The 16,783-nt window shown below is 47.4% G+C and overlaps 1 protein-coding gene across 16 annotated transcripts in view; it reads right to left on the reverse strand.

Moving 5' to 3' along the window:
- The window catches only part of CEP112 (centrosomal protein 112), a 413,480-nt gene that overhangs the window by 37,165 nt on the left and 359,532 nt on the right, over positions 1-16,783 (reverse strand). For all 16 annotated transcript variants that reach the window (XR_016389081.1, XM_089901741.1, XM_022589836.3 and 13 more), the window contains one exon: positions 2,967-3,056. Coding sequence is in view for 15 of the 16 variants with exons in the window: in XM_089901741.1 (XP_089757867.1) it covers positions 2,967-3,056 (90 nt within the window). In the remaining variant the exon portion in view is untranslated. The remainder of the gene's footprint in view (positions 1-2,966; positions 3,057-16,783) is intronic.

A 16,783-nucleotide genomic window follows, 5' to 3' on the forward strand; every position in this document is an offset into this window, starting at 1 on the left:
TCTTTATGCAACTAGTATCAGGATAATAATATTTGGTTGAAATGAAAGAGAAGAAAAGTTCCAAGAAGCTGTTCTGCACACATTTTGGTTGTTTGATTGGCTGATGTCAGGCTAGCTACTGTTATTTTGCAATTGCTTTGACAGACGCAAAGAAGAAAAGAACAATTTCAACATTTTAAAATCCCTCAGTAAGCATATATATAATCAGACCCTAAAAACTGTACATGACGATACTTCTATACTTCTAATTATTTTTGACTACCTCTATTAGTGTCACGAATGGAAAGGTCAGATTTAGATAAAAGTTAAATCAAATTAAATATAGATGAATAGTATTTATGAAGTGCCCATGATTTGTTCTTCAGCTTTACTGAAACAATTGGCATTTCTGCTTAGCTACACCCTAGGATCTCGTGGAAAGAACCCAACATTTCATGGTTGCAAAGATTATGAAATATTCAGCTTTACCCATGGGTATTTCCTGACATTTCTTTCGTGAACTGGAGGCTAATAGAAGATATCAGGAATTAGTGTAAGAAACAGTCTAGAAAGCTATTGTCACTACAAAGATGAAAGCAACTTTGATGATCAAGCAGAAGCCAATGAAATAAGACTCAAGTGGTTCCTGAATCCTCCCTATTGTCCATCTGGGATTTCTTTATTTCCCTGCTCTCAATATGTTATGGAATTTTCCGTGTGAAGTTCTGCCATGAATTAGAGTGATGTCAACAAAGTTTTACCTTAAGTCATATTCTATCACAAACTGGGGAGGGCCCAGTCCTCCAGGGAGACCTGTTTCCTGCTTTTAAGAAGCTTGTCTTCTTTTAGTTCCAGCATCCCAGCCAGCTGGGGGGTTGCAGGGAGGCTCAGATGACCTCAGTGACAACTGAGCCTGTGCCAGTCCCATCTGAAGGCCACACAGCCACCCAAGGACGTATTTTCACCTGTGGCCAAATGGGCTCTGCTTCCATCTGCTTTGCTCTTTGCTGCTCTCTGCCCACAGAGAGTTAATGGCATTGCCCGCCGTACCGGGTGTCTGGGGTGGTATTTTTTTCCCTGCCATCCTTAATAAACTCACTTTCCCTATCACTGCTAGGCAGCTTTTTAAACTAGAAATGCTGTAACTTAAAAACTGTCAAGGGGCTTCCCTGGTGGCACAGTGGTTGAGAGTCCACCTGCCGATGCAGGGAACACAGGTTCGTGCCCCCGTCTGGGAAGATCCCACATGCCGCGGAGCGGCTGGGCCCGTGAGCCATGGACGCTGAGCCTGCACGCCCGGAGCCTGTGCTCCGCAATGGGAGAGGCCACAGCAGTGAGAGGCCTGCATACCGCAAAAAAAAAAAAAGAAAAAAAAACACAAAACTGTCATGAAAGGAGCAAAGATTTGGAATTCAGCTAAACCAGGGTGTGAATCCACCTGTACTGGTTACCAGCTGTGTGACCTTGGACGTGTCACTTAACCTCTCTGGGTTTTAGCGTGCCAATTGGGAAATGGGGGGGTAATACTGGCCTTACATGGTTATTATCAGGATAAATGAACTAACATGTGTAACGTTTCTCGTACAGTGTCTCTCATCTTGTGGGCCTTCAATAAATATAGTTACTATTAGTTTTTCATCCTAGAATTTCCTATTTTGTGATCCTATCATGGACTGTCCGACACAGACCCTATACAAGACATATCGTATATAGACATGATATATACGTACATGACACAAACATGACATGTATATGATGCAGGGCATACATTAGACAGTAGGAAGGAATTACAGGAGGTCCAGTCCATTCAGTAAGTATTATTACTTGGCATCTATTAGATGCTTACACCTGCCATTTTGTGCAATCCCTACCTTGGGGTCCTGTTTGTAAACAACTCCAGAGATGACAGAAGTTCCTCTATTCGCCTTACTTCAGGGCTTACTCTTCTGACAAGGCCAAAATGACCTAACCCAATATCCCTGTACTGAATTGACTACGAGACAACCAAAGTATAAGCGTCTGCCAACACCTACGGCGGGTTCTGTCCATAAAGATCTGTGGCACTTAGAAGAATTTTAGTAATGCTGTACGCAACAGCTGGGGACAGTGCGTTTACAAAAGGCTTCATTAAGACTCATGAAGTTTATTAAGACACTGTTGACTTTTCAGTTTAAATTTAGTTAAATTTACTTTAAATGTAAAAGAATTGGATGAAAATGATCCTGTGGTTTGAAAATAAGATAGGTCATTGGCTATTGTCAAAGCCAGATTATTCCGGTTATACTAGATTTGTTTCATTAACACACTGGAAAGAAGGAGGAGGAAATTAAAATTCAAAAGAAAACATGATCTATGTCCCTGTGTTCTGATATGAGGACGCAGCAGACATCGTTGGCTGCGTCCCCAACACATTTCCCCTCTCCCTTGTCTGGGCTGTCCTTCCTTTTATGACTCCATCGCCGGCAGGCAGACCCTAAGTGGTCCAGCCTAGTTTGGTACCCTCCAGCCTCCCGCCAGGGATTGGACGTGTGACCTGCTCTGAGCGTGTGACCTGCTCTGGCCAATGAGACGAGAAGGGAGCTGCGTACGGGGGTGCTTCTGGGAAAGGTCTCCTGACTTTGCGGAAGGGCACCCTGGAAACGTAAGTCCCTTTTTGCCCCTGGATACTGCTAGATCTGCGCGGGATGCCTGGAGCTGCTGTGAGCACCGCGGAGCTGGCTTTGGGATGGACCCTACACAGGAGGTAGAGCCGTGGGAGCGAGAGAGAGAGGCGGAGCCAGCAACCCAGGGCTCCCTGCCCAGAGCCCACCCTACCTACAGGCTTTCTGCGACAGAGGTTAACAGGTTGCGAGGCAACAGATCCCTTTGTTGTAGCAAGGGGCCGAGGATTCTGTTACTCGCGGCCAAAGCACCCGGTGGAAACAGGACACACGTGAGCTCCTGGACCTGGAGAAAGTGAACGAGCAAACCAGCCGAGCGGGCAGTACCTGCTCCTGTGATTCCAGTTCCTTGTGCTGCAGTTTTTTCTCCAAACATCGTGCTTGATTCGAGCGCTTTTCTAGCTCGTCTTGTAAAGCCTGAAACGGTATAAGAGAAATACAAAAACATTAAAAATTAGCAGCCTTGGAAAAAAGTTTTACCACCTGAACTGGTATCAAAAAGGCCTCAGCTCTGGTCTATTACTGCGGCTCCAAAACCAGCCTTTTAGTATCAGGCCCAGATGTTTTCTACTTTAGGGATAACTAGTATCAAAAACTCCAAACTCACAAACCAGACACATTAGCAGGTGTCAATTCATCTTATAAAAACATTTCCTATTCCCAGCATAGACACACAAGCACGCAATAAAGTGTAGAACTATTGCTAATTAAAGGAGCTCTATCAGGACACCTGCGAGGTACGCCCACACTCTGAAAAGTGTCCTGATAGCTAGGAATCGTAACACTGGACCGACATGACATTGTTCAAAATTATACTCTGGTCATTGGAGTATGTTATGGTAACCTTAAAGGCATTTTTTATTAAGCCATCGAGGATGGCATGGAATTTGAGGAAACTGTAAGAAATAGACAGAGATGAACACTTTCAGTTGCCAAGTAGCTGTTGGAAATCAAATTCAGGTTCAGGCTGGGGGAAGCCGGGAACGGAAAGATCGGTAAGTATCATTGTATCCATTACTACTTTAAGTAAAGAGGTGAACTAGAAAAGAAACAGGATCCATTCAAACAATCTGATGTTAATTATAGATATAGCACGTGGGAAATGATGGCGAACAGAACACACTCTCAAAGAGTGACTGCAAAGATGCTAAACGAATTCTCAAAATAAAATTCATTCAATTAAGACTCCTGAGTTTCTGCTCTAGGTGAAGGACTGTGACACGTATTCCAAATAAAGTGGTGAAAGAAAACAGACAAAACACATTCCCTGCTCTCACGGAGCTTCTGCTGTACTGGGGCAGACAATAAGCAAACCGTGAGCATAATATATGTCAGTGGTTAAGTGTGGAGGGAAAATACTGCGGGGAAGGAGGCTATCCTGGAACGTGGTGAGGAGGGGTGTTGCAGTTTTAAACAGATGGCCCAAGACAACCTAACTGAGCCAAACCTGAAGGAGAAGAGTGAGCAGGTCACAGAGACACGTGCAGGAAGAACCTTCCAGGCAGGGACCCCTCCACATACCGGGGGTCGAGTCACGTCAGGTCCCATGAAGCCTCAGAGGGCACTTGAGGACTTCAGGCTTTATTCGAGGTAGACGGGGGCTCCTGGAGGGCTGTGGGCAGGGTTGCTTTGGTTGCCGTGAAAAACAGATGGAAGAGGGACACGGGCAGAGGCAGAGAGGCAGGGTCGAGGCAGTGAAAACACACCGGGAAAGGGTGGTGGAGAACTGGACCAGCTGGGGGTGAGGCAGCGGCAGACTCCCAGTCTATCTGAAGATAGAGATCGCAGCTCCAGGGAAAGAACGCAGAGCATGAAAAGTAAAAAAAGAGAAGAGACTCCGGGATTTTGGCTTGAGCAGGTAGAAGACTGCAGTTGGGGAGGTTTGGGACGGGAGGGACAGGTGTGGGGGAGAAGGTCGGAGCTCAGCCTGCGGTACGTCGAGTGCGGGATGCCTGTTCCACATCCAAGCCGAGATGCTGGGCGGCAGCTGGGGGGAAGAGTCTGGAGTTCAGACACGATGTCTCGGTTTGTATCCACTAAAAATTCTTTCAATGCAATTCCAGCCTTTTCTCCATGCAGACAGAGACCGTGGTTCTTACCTTTTTCTGGAGTTCTAGCTCCACTGGAGCGTCTGGCAAATGCCGTGTGGTCACTCCCCACGTGGAAAACAGTGCTTATTATTTTGCCTGTGATTTCAGGGAGTCCAGTTGCCTGAAGCCTGTCCATGGATGGACCCCAGGCTAAGAACCTCTATTTAAAAGAGTATAGGGCTTCCCTGGTGGCGCAGTGGTTGAGAGTCCGCCTGCCGATGCAGGGGACGCGGGTTCGTGCCCCGGTCCAGGAAGATCCCACATGCCGCGGAGCGGCTGGGCCCGTGAGCCATGGCCGCTGAGCCTGCGCGTCCGGAGCCTGTGCTCCGCAACGGGAGAGGCCACAACAGTGAGAGGCCCGTGTAACGCAAAAAAAAAAAACAAGCAAAAAAACTCAAAAAAAAAAAATCAGTTTAAAAAATAGAGAGTAACCAAGTAATATCCCACTTTCCAAAAAGTGAAAATGTATCAGACTAAAGGAAAAGGACAGCTGTTCCTGGTCTCATATTCTAAAAAGTTATTAGGTCATGAGATGTTCATCCTCAGTTTGCCAGAGGCCTGTATGAACACAACCACAGCTACCGAGCGAGCACAAGAAGGACCTTTCTTTTAAGTTGTGGCTTCTTTATTCAAAAACCTTCCAATTTGACATCTGACACACCCACAAAACAGAACTTTTACTTTATTCCTGAGAAAAGCCCAAGATCATTAAAGAAGGGAATGTCCAACACTGGGTCAAAAATCTAAAACAAAATCCAACTTGAACGGCTACGCTGTTTATTCTGCAAAAGTAGGCCCCGCCTCAGCTCTGCTGTGTGAACTTGCATCACTGCTGAAAGACAGTTCTTTTCTCCCAGTTAAACCTGCCTTTAAATGCCATGCAAGCGGGCTTGCTGGGCCTGGCCACCCTCAGCTGGCTCTCAGAGAACTTCGTGGGGACTGTGAACAAAGAATGACATTTTCCAGAAGAAAAACGTACGTGACATAAGCAGCTCTACAAGAACGACGAGGGCAGGCCACGCTCTTTGGAAGGGAGCCGGTTATAGGAGAACTTGATTTGTTTATTTAAAATATGAAAGTAGTGACAGCACACTAAAGTGTAAAAGATTTGACAGTTTCATGGACTCTCCAGGGTGAGGAGAAGCCAGGGTAGCTAATGCGCCCCGAGGGGCACCTGTGATGGTCCCAGAGCTCTGCTGTTCGTCGGAGAAAGAGTATTATAGTCAACGCTATTTCCATAAAACTTATAAACATGGTTCGAGGCCAGCTGCTCAACTCGTAAAGCCACGCATTAAGGACTTCTAAACACCAAAGCATCGGGGCTTCCCTGGTGGCGCAGTGGTTAAGAATCCGCCTGCCAATGCAGGGGACGCGGGTTCGAGCCCTGGTCCTGGAAGATCCCACATGCCGCGGAACGACTTAGCCCATGCGCCACAACTACTGAGCCTGCGCTCTAGAGCCCGCGATTCACAACTACTGAGCCCACGTGCCTAGAGCCCGTGCTCCGCAAGAGAAGCCACCGCCATGGGAAGCCCGTGCACCACAACGAAGAGTAGCCCCCGCTCACCACAACTAGAGAAAGCCCACGTGCAGCAACGAAGACCCAAGGCGCCAAAAAATCAAAAAAAAAACCAAAACAAAACACCAAAGTATCTCTCATAGGTCTTAAACAAACATGAAATGATGGCAGCTACATGCCTTTTAATAATGGACACATGAAATGCAAGTTCGTTTGAATTATAAGTGGTTAAAAAGTTATTTAGTAAAGGAAAATTTCATTGGAAAGGAGAAAGACTGGGCTGTAATGATACACAAGATATAGTCAGAGCGTCCCTAGTGTACAAGGCATGACAGAGGCTTTCAGACTTAGGATTTAGCACAAGTTTTTCTAGAGATTGCTGACCTTGTCTTTGGCCAAACTCTCAGCCAGGTCCTCCCCTCATCTGAGGGTGGGACTGGGGGGTGGGCGTCCATCTGGCCGGTCAAGCATGCAGACTTGTCTCATAACCCGGGACACCTGCACTGCAGGGTCTCACCAGACGGCATGATCTCAAACTCCCCACTTTTTTTACCAAAAACCTCAGTTGTGAGAAATGTGGAAAAATCCACTTGCAGATCGAAACAGAATCAGTAGCATAGAAGTCACCTTTCTCCTGAATCACACATTCCACAGAACTGTGCCCTCCACTTTTTAGGAGTTTTCAGACCAGTTCTCACTGACTTGAGATTCGGTGTGTCCTCCGTGCACCCTGCCTCATTCTGTGTTGCCAGGTCGTGGCTCATGCTTGTGTCTGGCTTTGTCACAAGTCACCACGAGGTTGGCGGTACATCTTCTGGGCCAGCCGTCCGTATGAGGGCTGAAGCGCAAACGGCTCCTTCCCTGAGTGCGGGCCCATAGAACATGTTCTCCCGGAAGTGGGACCTTGAATGGTACAGCGTTCTTTTATTTAAAGGGACTGGATTAAATCAGATGTAAGCAAAAAAGATTGCGGATGAAGTTTTGCCCTATTTAAGTATAAAACTGGGGTTCTCAAAGTCGTTGATTTTGCGTTAAGTCTGTGGTCAGGAATCAAGGAAGCCGACGAGCCTCTGCTGGGTGAGACACAGAAGGGGCCTCACCAGCAGCAACTCCGTGTAGCCAAGGAGATGGGCAAGGAAGAAAAGCAGTGTCTGTATGAAAGACACTGCCAAGAAGGAGTCAGTCCCGCAAACTGTTAAAAACTGGTTTAGCCGGGTGGTGGGTAGATGGGGATTCTGCATATTATTCTCCCTACTTTTGCGTATGTTTGAAAGTTTCCCTAATAAAGAAAAAAAGAATTTTTAAAGCTTTTTCTAGTTAAAAAACATGAAGTCACCATATCCTTCCTTTCATGAGGTTTGAATTTACTGTTTTACTTCAGAAAAAACAGATGATTCATTCGTCCTTCAGTGAATAGGCGGGATGTGCAAGGATTTCCCCATGTATATTTTGGAAGCAGGGAGTGGGGTGTTCATATTTTGACCTAAGGAGAAGATAACAGGAAAGGGAAGGCTTACTTATATTTTTATTGAGATACAATTTACTTATGGTAAAACTCTAAAATTTCTTAAAAAAATTGGTGATGGTCTGTTTTCCATTTAAAACATGTAATATGATTTAAAAGTTTGTGTCATAAAATATCTGTTCAGATAATAAAATCTTGCTATAAACCATCTTCCACTGATTGGTTTATCCATCAAACCGAAATGACACCCGACCTGTGACTACAGTGAAGAGACACAAATTATAAAAGGGAAGGAAGCAGAACTCTCATTTAAACCTTAACTGCCTTTTTAACAATGCCCAAGATTACAAATGGTGCTGACAATATTTCTGATCAGTAGGTTTTCTTTGACAGGTAAATTGACACAGAAACAGCAAATGCTTTTCTTTCCACTACTGCTAACCGAAAGGTAAGGGAAAATTAAATAAAACAATAAAATCTCATTACTTTTTAAAAAAAAATCACATCTTAAACAATTGGGATCCAGCAAAAAGCCCAAGCCCTGTGCCCCGGATGAGGAGATACAAATCTGGGATCAGGGGAGGTGACACAAGAGCAGAGAGTGACGTTTTGACTGGGTGGCCTTGCTGGCTGTTTACACAGGCCCCTGTGGCTCCTTTTTTCATTTTATTTTATTTTTAAGTAGGCTAAACCGACTAACAAAAGCAACAAGTCTTCTTCAGCTGAAATGCCGGTCAAGATTTCTTTTAAAGTGATTTCTTCAGACCTACGCAGAATGAATAACAAACCGTAAAAACGTTTTATTAGTGATTCTGTAGAACCGAGAACAGGTTTGTACTCCAGAGGTAAAGTTACTGAACTAGAGCCACAGTTACTGCCGAGGCCACTAACATATTCAAAACACAATAGTATAATTTTTTTCCTTTAAGCCTTCCATTCAGGCTTTTAATTTTTTCACACTCCATGCAAGTACCTTTTTTTTTCTTTTTTTAACCCTCATAAGTCAGCCTCTTGTGGTACTGGTATGAAGAAAAGGGGTTTTAATACATATGATACTCTTCACATGAGGCAAAATTCCTTTCCGGTGAAAACTTTTTAGTTGTTGCAACAAACCGCAGGAATGAGAAATTGCACTTTGATATGAGCTATTTTATAGTACTTATTAGGCTACTGATTCAACAGAAAAGGCAAAAGTATTGCAGCCAATATAAAAAACAAGAGTAGCACTTTCACCAAAGAACACGAAAGTTTTCGCTTTCCCTCTCTTTTCTTCTCTCTCTCACCTACTTTCAGGCCTTTAAAATTTCCTAAAAACCTTCCTTTAAAAGTCTTAAAACTGCACTTTTTAAAAAGTTAGTGTTTCCCAGTCTTCACAGAGGTTCCAGGAAAAGAAATCACGTTATTCCAAAACTTGGATGATCTAAGGAAGCTGGAAGGTCCTAACACACCTCGTTAATGTTCCCCAGTCACACAGAGACCGTCCTGACATCACCCACGTCTCCTCTGGGAGTGGTCAGTGCATCTGTACTCAGGAAATTCAAAGCACATTTGCCCTACTGCGTCCCTCCAGACAGCTTCACTTGCGAACACATTCTTATCTCGGGTGGTAGGAATCTAGGATCAAGTTCAAGAAGCCCGGCTATGATGTTTCAGGATCTCAGAGGAATTTCCTCATTCAGCCTGTGTGATAAGCATTTGCACTGCAGTCTCTGCAGAACAGAGGCCGCCCCTCCTCTGCGTGAGCCCAGGGAATGCGGAGCGCCCGTAAGTCACTGGTTTAAATTTTTACTTACTTACATGTCTAATCGTTCACACGTGCAGTCCCCTGAGCCTGCAGCATCATTCCAACTCCTGCCAACAGACGTGAATTTCTACCCTGTTGAACCTGAAGTCGTATTTCTCACTAAGTCAGTATGTCCCCTATATGATAACATATTTATGAATTGTGAATTCATCTGACTTCCCCCCTGCATCTTAGACTATGAGCTTCACAAGTGTAACGCTCCTGCCCATATTTTTAAAGTAATCTCTGAAATGCTTAGTAAAGTGTTGGGACTATGGTAATAGTAGTTACTGGTGACATGAACCACTTATATAAAGAACAAGCTGCTTTTCATTGAAAACAGGTGGGGTGTTCCTGCTAAAATTTCTCCAGATTTCATCCCCCCCCCTCAAATTACATAACTACCTTTCCTTACTGTGTCCCTAGATAAAAATGTCTGAGGTTTACCCAGTCTGCTCCCTCAACTGTCCAAAGGGGTGTCCCTTCTTGTTTCCTCAAGGGAGTGCATCCATCAGTGCCCTCATTTCTCTTTTCAAATTCTAAGGGGTTGGTCACGACTAGCGGACATTTAGTCCTGTCCAAAGTGACCATCGAGACGTTGGTCCAGGCCAAAAGGTCCTTGGTGTTTGCGCCTATCAAAACGTCCACTGGATTCAAACAGCCCATTACATTTCTTTATACTTTGGTTTATAGAATAAATGTATTAAAGATACTATCATGTTTTATTGGTCCAATAATTGTGCTGTGGCTGCAGCTGCCAACGATAACCCCTCCTGCCTCGGTGGCCGGGCACAGGGGTAGGTAGACGGGCTGGGGTCCAACTCTTACAGAATCGCGGGGATCGTATTAAGTATGTGCACCAAGAGGAGACCTGAAGTTAGAGAAACGCGCAGAGGACGGCAAGTCGGGGCTGGGATCTCGCGGCGCATGGTGTGTTGACACGTCACCGGGCATCTGGTGGAGGGTGGAGTTTGAAGGGAGGAGCCTGGCCCAGCCTCCACGTAACACGGGCAGTGACAGAGCACTGGCTCTGGAGCAGCGAGGACAGGCGTGCTCTCCTAATACACGGCGGTCGCGTGTGACAGCCACCGTGAGGGGACACCCGGCATCTGATTAACCCTCCCACCGCTGCCCCATTGCCAGGGGTTAACGGGAGATGTTCTCTTGAATCAGTGTCCTGTAGGTGGACCATCCTGGTGGGCCACAAGAAGCACCTGCTGCTCTTTGGAGGGCTTTCAGTGGGTGTGACCCCCATACGTACCTGCTAGTCAGCGTGGGCCGCCGTGCCCTCAGCTGCTGCCCAGCTACCGGCTGACCCAGCCCAGCCAAACGGGGTGTGGAATCCCTCAGACATTAGTAAGGTTCCCCTACCAGTAAACCAGTCATCACTGGTCAGATGGCTACAAAAGAAAAAAAAAATACCCCTTCTTCTGTTGCTTGGCAATATAACACCTTTACCTGAAAGTTCTCAGTGGAATATGGCAGCAACAGTATACTCACAAAAAGAAAAGCCAGCGCTACATGATGCTGGTTTCTGTTACCATTTCCACTTTTATAACAGGAAGAGGAGTAAAAGGCACTGACACCACGAAGAGGTGGGGCTCTGCAGTGCCTGATGGACGACTAGTCGGGATCTGGATAACATGACAATCATTCCAGACGGGACCAGAAAGCATCCGCACAAGGTGGATGCTGAAGGGGAGATAAGGAAACCCGACAGGTTAAAATGACACGCAGAGAAGAATCACATGCAAAGCCATGGAAGAGCTCTCTCTGTGATATTCGTGATGAAGGAGTCCTGATGATGCTGCCAGAAAGAACACATTGAAGAGGCAAGTCAACCCAATTTCATTGCATGGAATTGAAGTTCCAGATGAGCATAAAGTGACCAGACGCAGAAGACCATTTCCTGGGCACGATTCAGGCGCTCAAGACAATGAAAGAATTCTTATTTGCACGGCTTGTGACACTGTTCGCTATTTAGGTGCCAGGCACTCTATTCAGTGACAACACCTTCAAGCGGCACCGACACAGGTCACGCACGTGTGGACTGTGAGCTGCTGTGTGACGCTACACTGTGCCTCTGATGGACCCTTAACCGTGAACAGGCAAAAGTACACTTACGAATACATACATGAGAACACACTTGCATTTGCACAGGGAAGAAGGCTCGGCATTAACCCTTCATTGTGCAGACGGGTTTCAAGATTGCAACTATGACTGCAATTCAACTACTCAACCCAACGCAGTTGTAAGAGGATGCCTGTTTCACTTTTCACAATCACTGTGGCGAAAAATACCTTCTTTGGGTCTAACATGGGGGTGTATGACAACAGAAAGTAACACCTGTACACCTGTAAGCGTGCATGCGTGCTGTTTAAACTTCCATTTGTGCCTTTGGAAGATGAAAATGACACTTTGGAGTACGCTGTGGAGAAGGCGGAAGAAAAATCAGATGACCGAATAGGTCGTGTTGAGGGTGTATGTCCGTGGAAGGACTGGCAGAGCAGAAGACCGGACGCCCCAAGAGTGCAGCAGAAACCTGGAATGTTCACACATCAGTACTAAACGGTGATCACAGGACAGACAGCCCAGCAGAAGCTGGCACAGCACATCTCAGAAGCTGGTGGTAGCGCATCACCCTTCCATGTGGAGATTTACTGAAGCGCTAACAGACAAATGGCAAAGTCGCGAACAAGTTGTCACCCAGGTTCCTGGTGGTCACACACAAGCACAGCTCCAGCTTCACAACAACACTGACAAGATCAAATTCATACAACCGAAACTGTACACAGACATTATCTAACACATACAATGCCAATAGTCGGGTTCATACATACTTGAGAGTAATTGCTCATTGGCTTAAGAGTAATCCTGCTGATTCATGATGAGGAAGAACAGCAATAAATGTAAAATCCAAAATCCACCACGAATGACAATAAAAATAACGTCAATAAAATTTTAACTAGGTTAAATGTTTGTATTATTTAGTGAATCGTGGACCCAGTGGCCGTTCTGGACAGGACCACGTGCCCTGCAAGGCTCAGCCACACTGCTGACCCCTCCCTTTCTGCCGAGCCTCTCTCGGCGTCTTGTCTCTCCCCGCTGCCCGCTGGAAACTGGTCCCCTTGCGCGCGTTGTTCAGGGGAACGGACGTCGGCTCTGGGGAGACACTCTTCAGGCCCCTTCAGTCCTGATGCTCCTTTTTCCCATGACGGCCACGTTTCTCAAGCATTTTACTCCGTGACCCAGATTCTCGCCCATCAGCTACCATTTTCCTCACCTGGAGTCTGACTTTGGTCTCCACATCTTATTAAACTTGCTCTCTGCAGGGTCAGCAGTGAAGCTTTCCTTGCCAACGCGATGGCCTTTCTCGCATCTCTGCCTGCCTCGACCTTTCTGCTGCCCTGAGCACTGCGAGATCCCCTCCTTCCAGGGCTGCTCCGAGGCCACAAGGCCCTGGCAACCCTCCTTCCAGGGCTGCTCCGAGGCCACGAGGCCCTGGTGACCCTCCTTCCAGGGCTGCTCCGAGGCCATGAGGCCCTGGCGACCCTCCTCCTCCTCCAGCGCTTCGCTTGTCCTCCCGTTCTTCCCTTTAAATTGTGGATCTTTCCCGAACCAGGTTCTCGTCGCTCCATTTTCCTCTCTAAACAGTCTTCTTTAGACAATCCATTTCATACATTAATAAAAGTATGTCTATGATCTGAACGTATACCAGGCCCCGTGTCAAACGTTACCCTGCGAAAGCACTGGCTCCTGTGTATATGGCAAATTTATAAAGGAATAGTTACATCACGTAAACAGCACCAAAGAGAGGTCTTGGCAAGCATGGAGGAAGGCGGGACGTGGGGAGGAAGACGAGCGGGGAGGTGAGCTGTGGCCGCGGGAGGCGCAGGGAAGGCGTCCGCACAGATTCACTGCAGAGGGCAAGGCGTGGCCACACGGGGGGCAGGCTGCTGGCGGCACACGGGGCCTGGCATGCGGACAGTGGGCCTGGAACCAACTAGCAGAGGCAGCCTGGGCTCCCGTGACGGGCCTCAGGGGCCGAGGGGACTATGGATTCTATCCTGCAGTAAAGGGAACCACCAAAGGGCCCAGGGTGACCAGCTGGACAGATCAGGAAGAACATCCAGGTGACAGTGTGGCAAGTGGTGGCAACGAGGCCCTCTGGAAGTGCTTTTAGAGCCTCGGCCAGACACACGTGTGAGTCCATGGGACCAGCTGGGGAAAGAGCGTGCCTCTGCTCTGTGTGTCAGCATGGTAGAAAACTGTGCTCGAAGCCTCACGACCGTCTGTGCCAAGGCTGAGCGCAGGGATTTTGCCGAGGGTTAGGAATACAGAATGAGGCAGAACGGCAAGTTTCAGGGCAGTGAGAGATGTTGTGGAAACCCTAAAAAAATCAAAAGAATTTTAAAAAGCACAGTTTTCCAGACTCTCTTGTGCAGGACCATCTGCCTTAGGAGTTGCCCCTGTCAGAGCCGGGGCACCATCACGAGGCCACCTCGATACCACGAGGGGCGTGGGGCCAGCTTGGATAAGAGTTGGGGAGAAGGGATGGGCCTGGGGAGGGGGGGGCACGCGGGGATGGGAGAAGAGCCAGAGCCAGAACCTCGGGGCTTGGTAAGAGTGCGCTGGCGCGGGTACGAGAGAGGAGGGTTAAAGCAGGACCCCAGCATCGGTGGCGAGCAGCCGCCACCCAGCAAGGCGGGGAACATGGTAGGAAAAAACATGCACAAGAAGAGAGAAAAATAAGTTCCTCGGCGACACACGTTCAGAAGCAACATGACGGCAGGGGCTTGAGCATGAGAACACGGGGCCGAGGAAGACACAGGTCGGGGGCGGAGCGACCGTGCGCGGACACCTGCCCGGTAACCGCGGGTCCACTGGGGCCTTCCTGCCACCGATCCCCAAGCTCAGCCGCTCTCCCATCACCTCACGAGTCCTCCCTCCATCTGCTTCTCACCTGCGCGCACCTGTCAGCAGCGTCACCCGCGCGCACGGTTGTCAGCAGCGTCACGCCAAACCCACCGAGCTCAAGACGCAGCTCGGGGCACCCCAGCAGCTTGCCCGGCTGCCCTCTGGTCGGCGACGCAGCCGCCTCCCCGCGCCCCGGTTTAACGCGCACAGTCCGCGGGGAGTCACCCCACGCGGGGTGACCGCGCCCGCCACCCACTGGGGGCCCAGCCCCGCATCGCCCGGGGTCTTGGCGCTTCTCCCCGCCTCGCCTGCAACGCTCTTCTTCTCCCTGTTCGCCCTGCTACCTCCCTTCAGAAGCCTCCACTGACCTGGAATGAGTCGGTTCGGTTGTACTATGTTTAGACTTTAACGTGATCCATTAAAATGTAGGAAAAGCAGGAAGAAAAAGTTCCTAAGTCACACATTCAACAGTAACAATGATGCCAATGGTTTGCCTCTTCGAGTATGACGTCAAAAAAGAAATTATGGGTTGAATTACATCCCTGCCAAAAGATATGTTTAAGTCCTAGCCCACAGAACCTCAAAATGCGACCCTGCTTGGACACAGGCTGCTGTAGATGCAATGAGTTAAGGTGAAGCCATACTGGAGCAGGCGGGCCCTGCAGGCAATCTGACAGGTGCTCTTATGAGAAGAGGAGAAACACCCAGGAAGAGCTGGGCCACGTGACAATGGACGTAGAGGCTGGAGAGTGAGCCACCTACAAGCCAAGGAGCCCCAAAGATCGCGGAGGACCCGGGAAGGGAACAGAGGCAAGGCAGGAGCCTTCAGAGGGAGCCCGGCCCTGCTTGAGTTCAGACTTCTAGCCTCCAGAACTGTCAGACAACAGCTTTCTGTCTGAAGCCCCCCAGTTTGTGTTAGTTTGTTATGGCAGCCCTAGGAAACTAATATACATGGCAAGAAAATTCCCTTGTTTTACATATTTTCTCTCTGAAACTCTACCCCGCCTCCACTCCTTCCGTACTACCCAGTTCTACACCTCATTTCATCCACGTAAGGACCAAGAGTATTCTCATTATGAGCCAATCTGGAAAACCGCATTAGGAGAGTATCACTGCTATTATATGTACTCGCTGGTTTTCCTGTAATTGTGTGTACACAGTCCTGTCAGGTTAGGAAGGAGCCCATTCCAATATCACACTGGCACATTCCCACACATGATGGAGAAAATTCCTAAGACGTGAAGGTAGAGATTCTTGGGTGAGCCTTTCTGGCACTCCCATTCAGAGAGGGGATGGAAATTATATATATGCCAGGTGAAGTGTTTTTTCTTCTCTTTTTCTTTTTCACCCTTAGGATACTGCACTATGTGGAGCCAATACTTATGAAGGAGGAAGTTTAAAACCTTCCGTTTAAACCACTTAGAACGAGAGGGTTTGCAAAGACCCTGCTTAATGTTCAGCTCACACACTGTCAGAAACGTTTATCGCGCAGCCTTCTGAAGTGTCTTCCACTTCCTTCTGGCTATTGAGGCTTGGACTGCGGTTAGTTATCGGCAACAAAGCACACATGACAGTGTTTTTACAGTCATTCTTCCAGTTTGATTTCTGAACTGCTAAGCAAAATTCAATTCTCTGATCAGAAAAACGATTAGTGACCTAGTTTCATGCTGAATGCACAACACAGCTGATTTCTGAGGTCACTTTTATATGGATCTGGAGACAGTGTAAGGGGCTTAGAGATGTCACTTAAGTGTTTAGCATCTTCGGATATAAAAATGTGCCACTTGACTTTAGGCTCTAATTCTTTCAGTGCAAATTAGGAAACAGCGACTTACATTATTGAGATTTCTCTGGCAGCTTAATTCCTAATATAAATATCTTGGCATTGACTACACCTCTAGCTCACATTTGTGCAAGAGGAAGCAAAACTCTTTCTAGATAATTCAACTGAATGATATTTTTAAAAACACATACAATGTGTTAGACATCATGTAGGAAGCAAAATGTGGAATAAGGCACGGTCTCACCTTTTAAGGCGCTCGTACTATCTTAGAAGGTATGTGATAAGGACAAAAAGCAGGCGAGTTCTGTAAGTGTCTTAAGTGTCCAATTGAGAGAACAAAAGGAAAAGGGAAGGACACAGGAAGAAGTTCCACGACACCACAAAGAAGCAAGCAGATGAGATGAATGCAGAAGGTGGGACTTTCTACAGGCCAGCTGACCGGGCTTCTGCAGGAAGTCACCGGCATGGAACAGAAAGCCGGGAGGGTGTGCTTTAGACTGAAAAAGACACAGGATATGTAACGACCAAACATAACGCTCGGATTCTGTCTGGATCTTGATTCAGAGAATCAACTTAAAATGGCACTT

Source organism: Delphinapterus leucas, chromosome 19 (assembly GCF_059928025.1).
Source record: "Delphinapterus leucas isolate spDelLeu-1000000601 "Yukka" chromosome 19, BTC_Dleu_Yukka2, whole genome shotgun sequence".
NCBI lineage: Eukaryota > Metazoa > Chordata > Mammalia > Artiodactyla > Monodontidae > Delphinapterus > Delphinapterus leucas.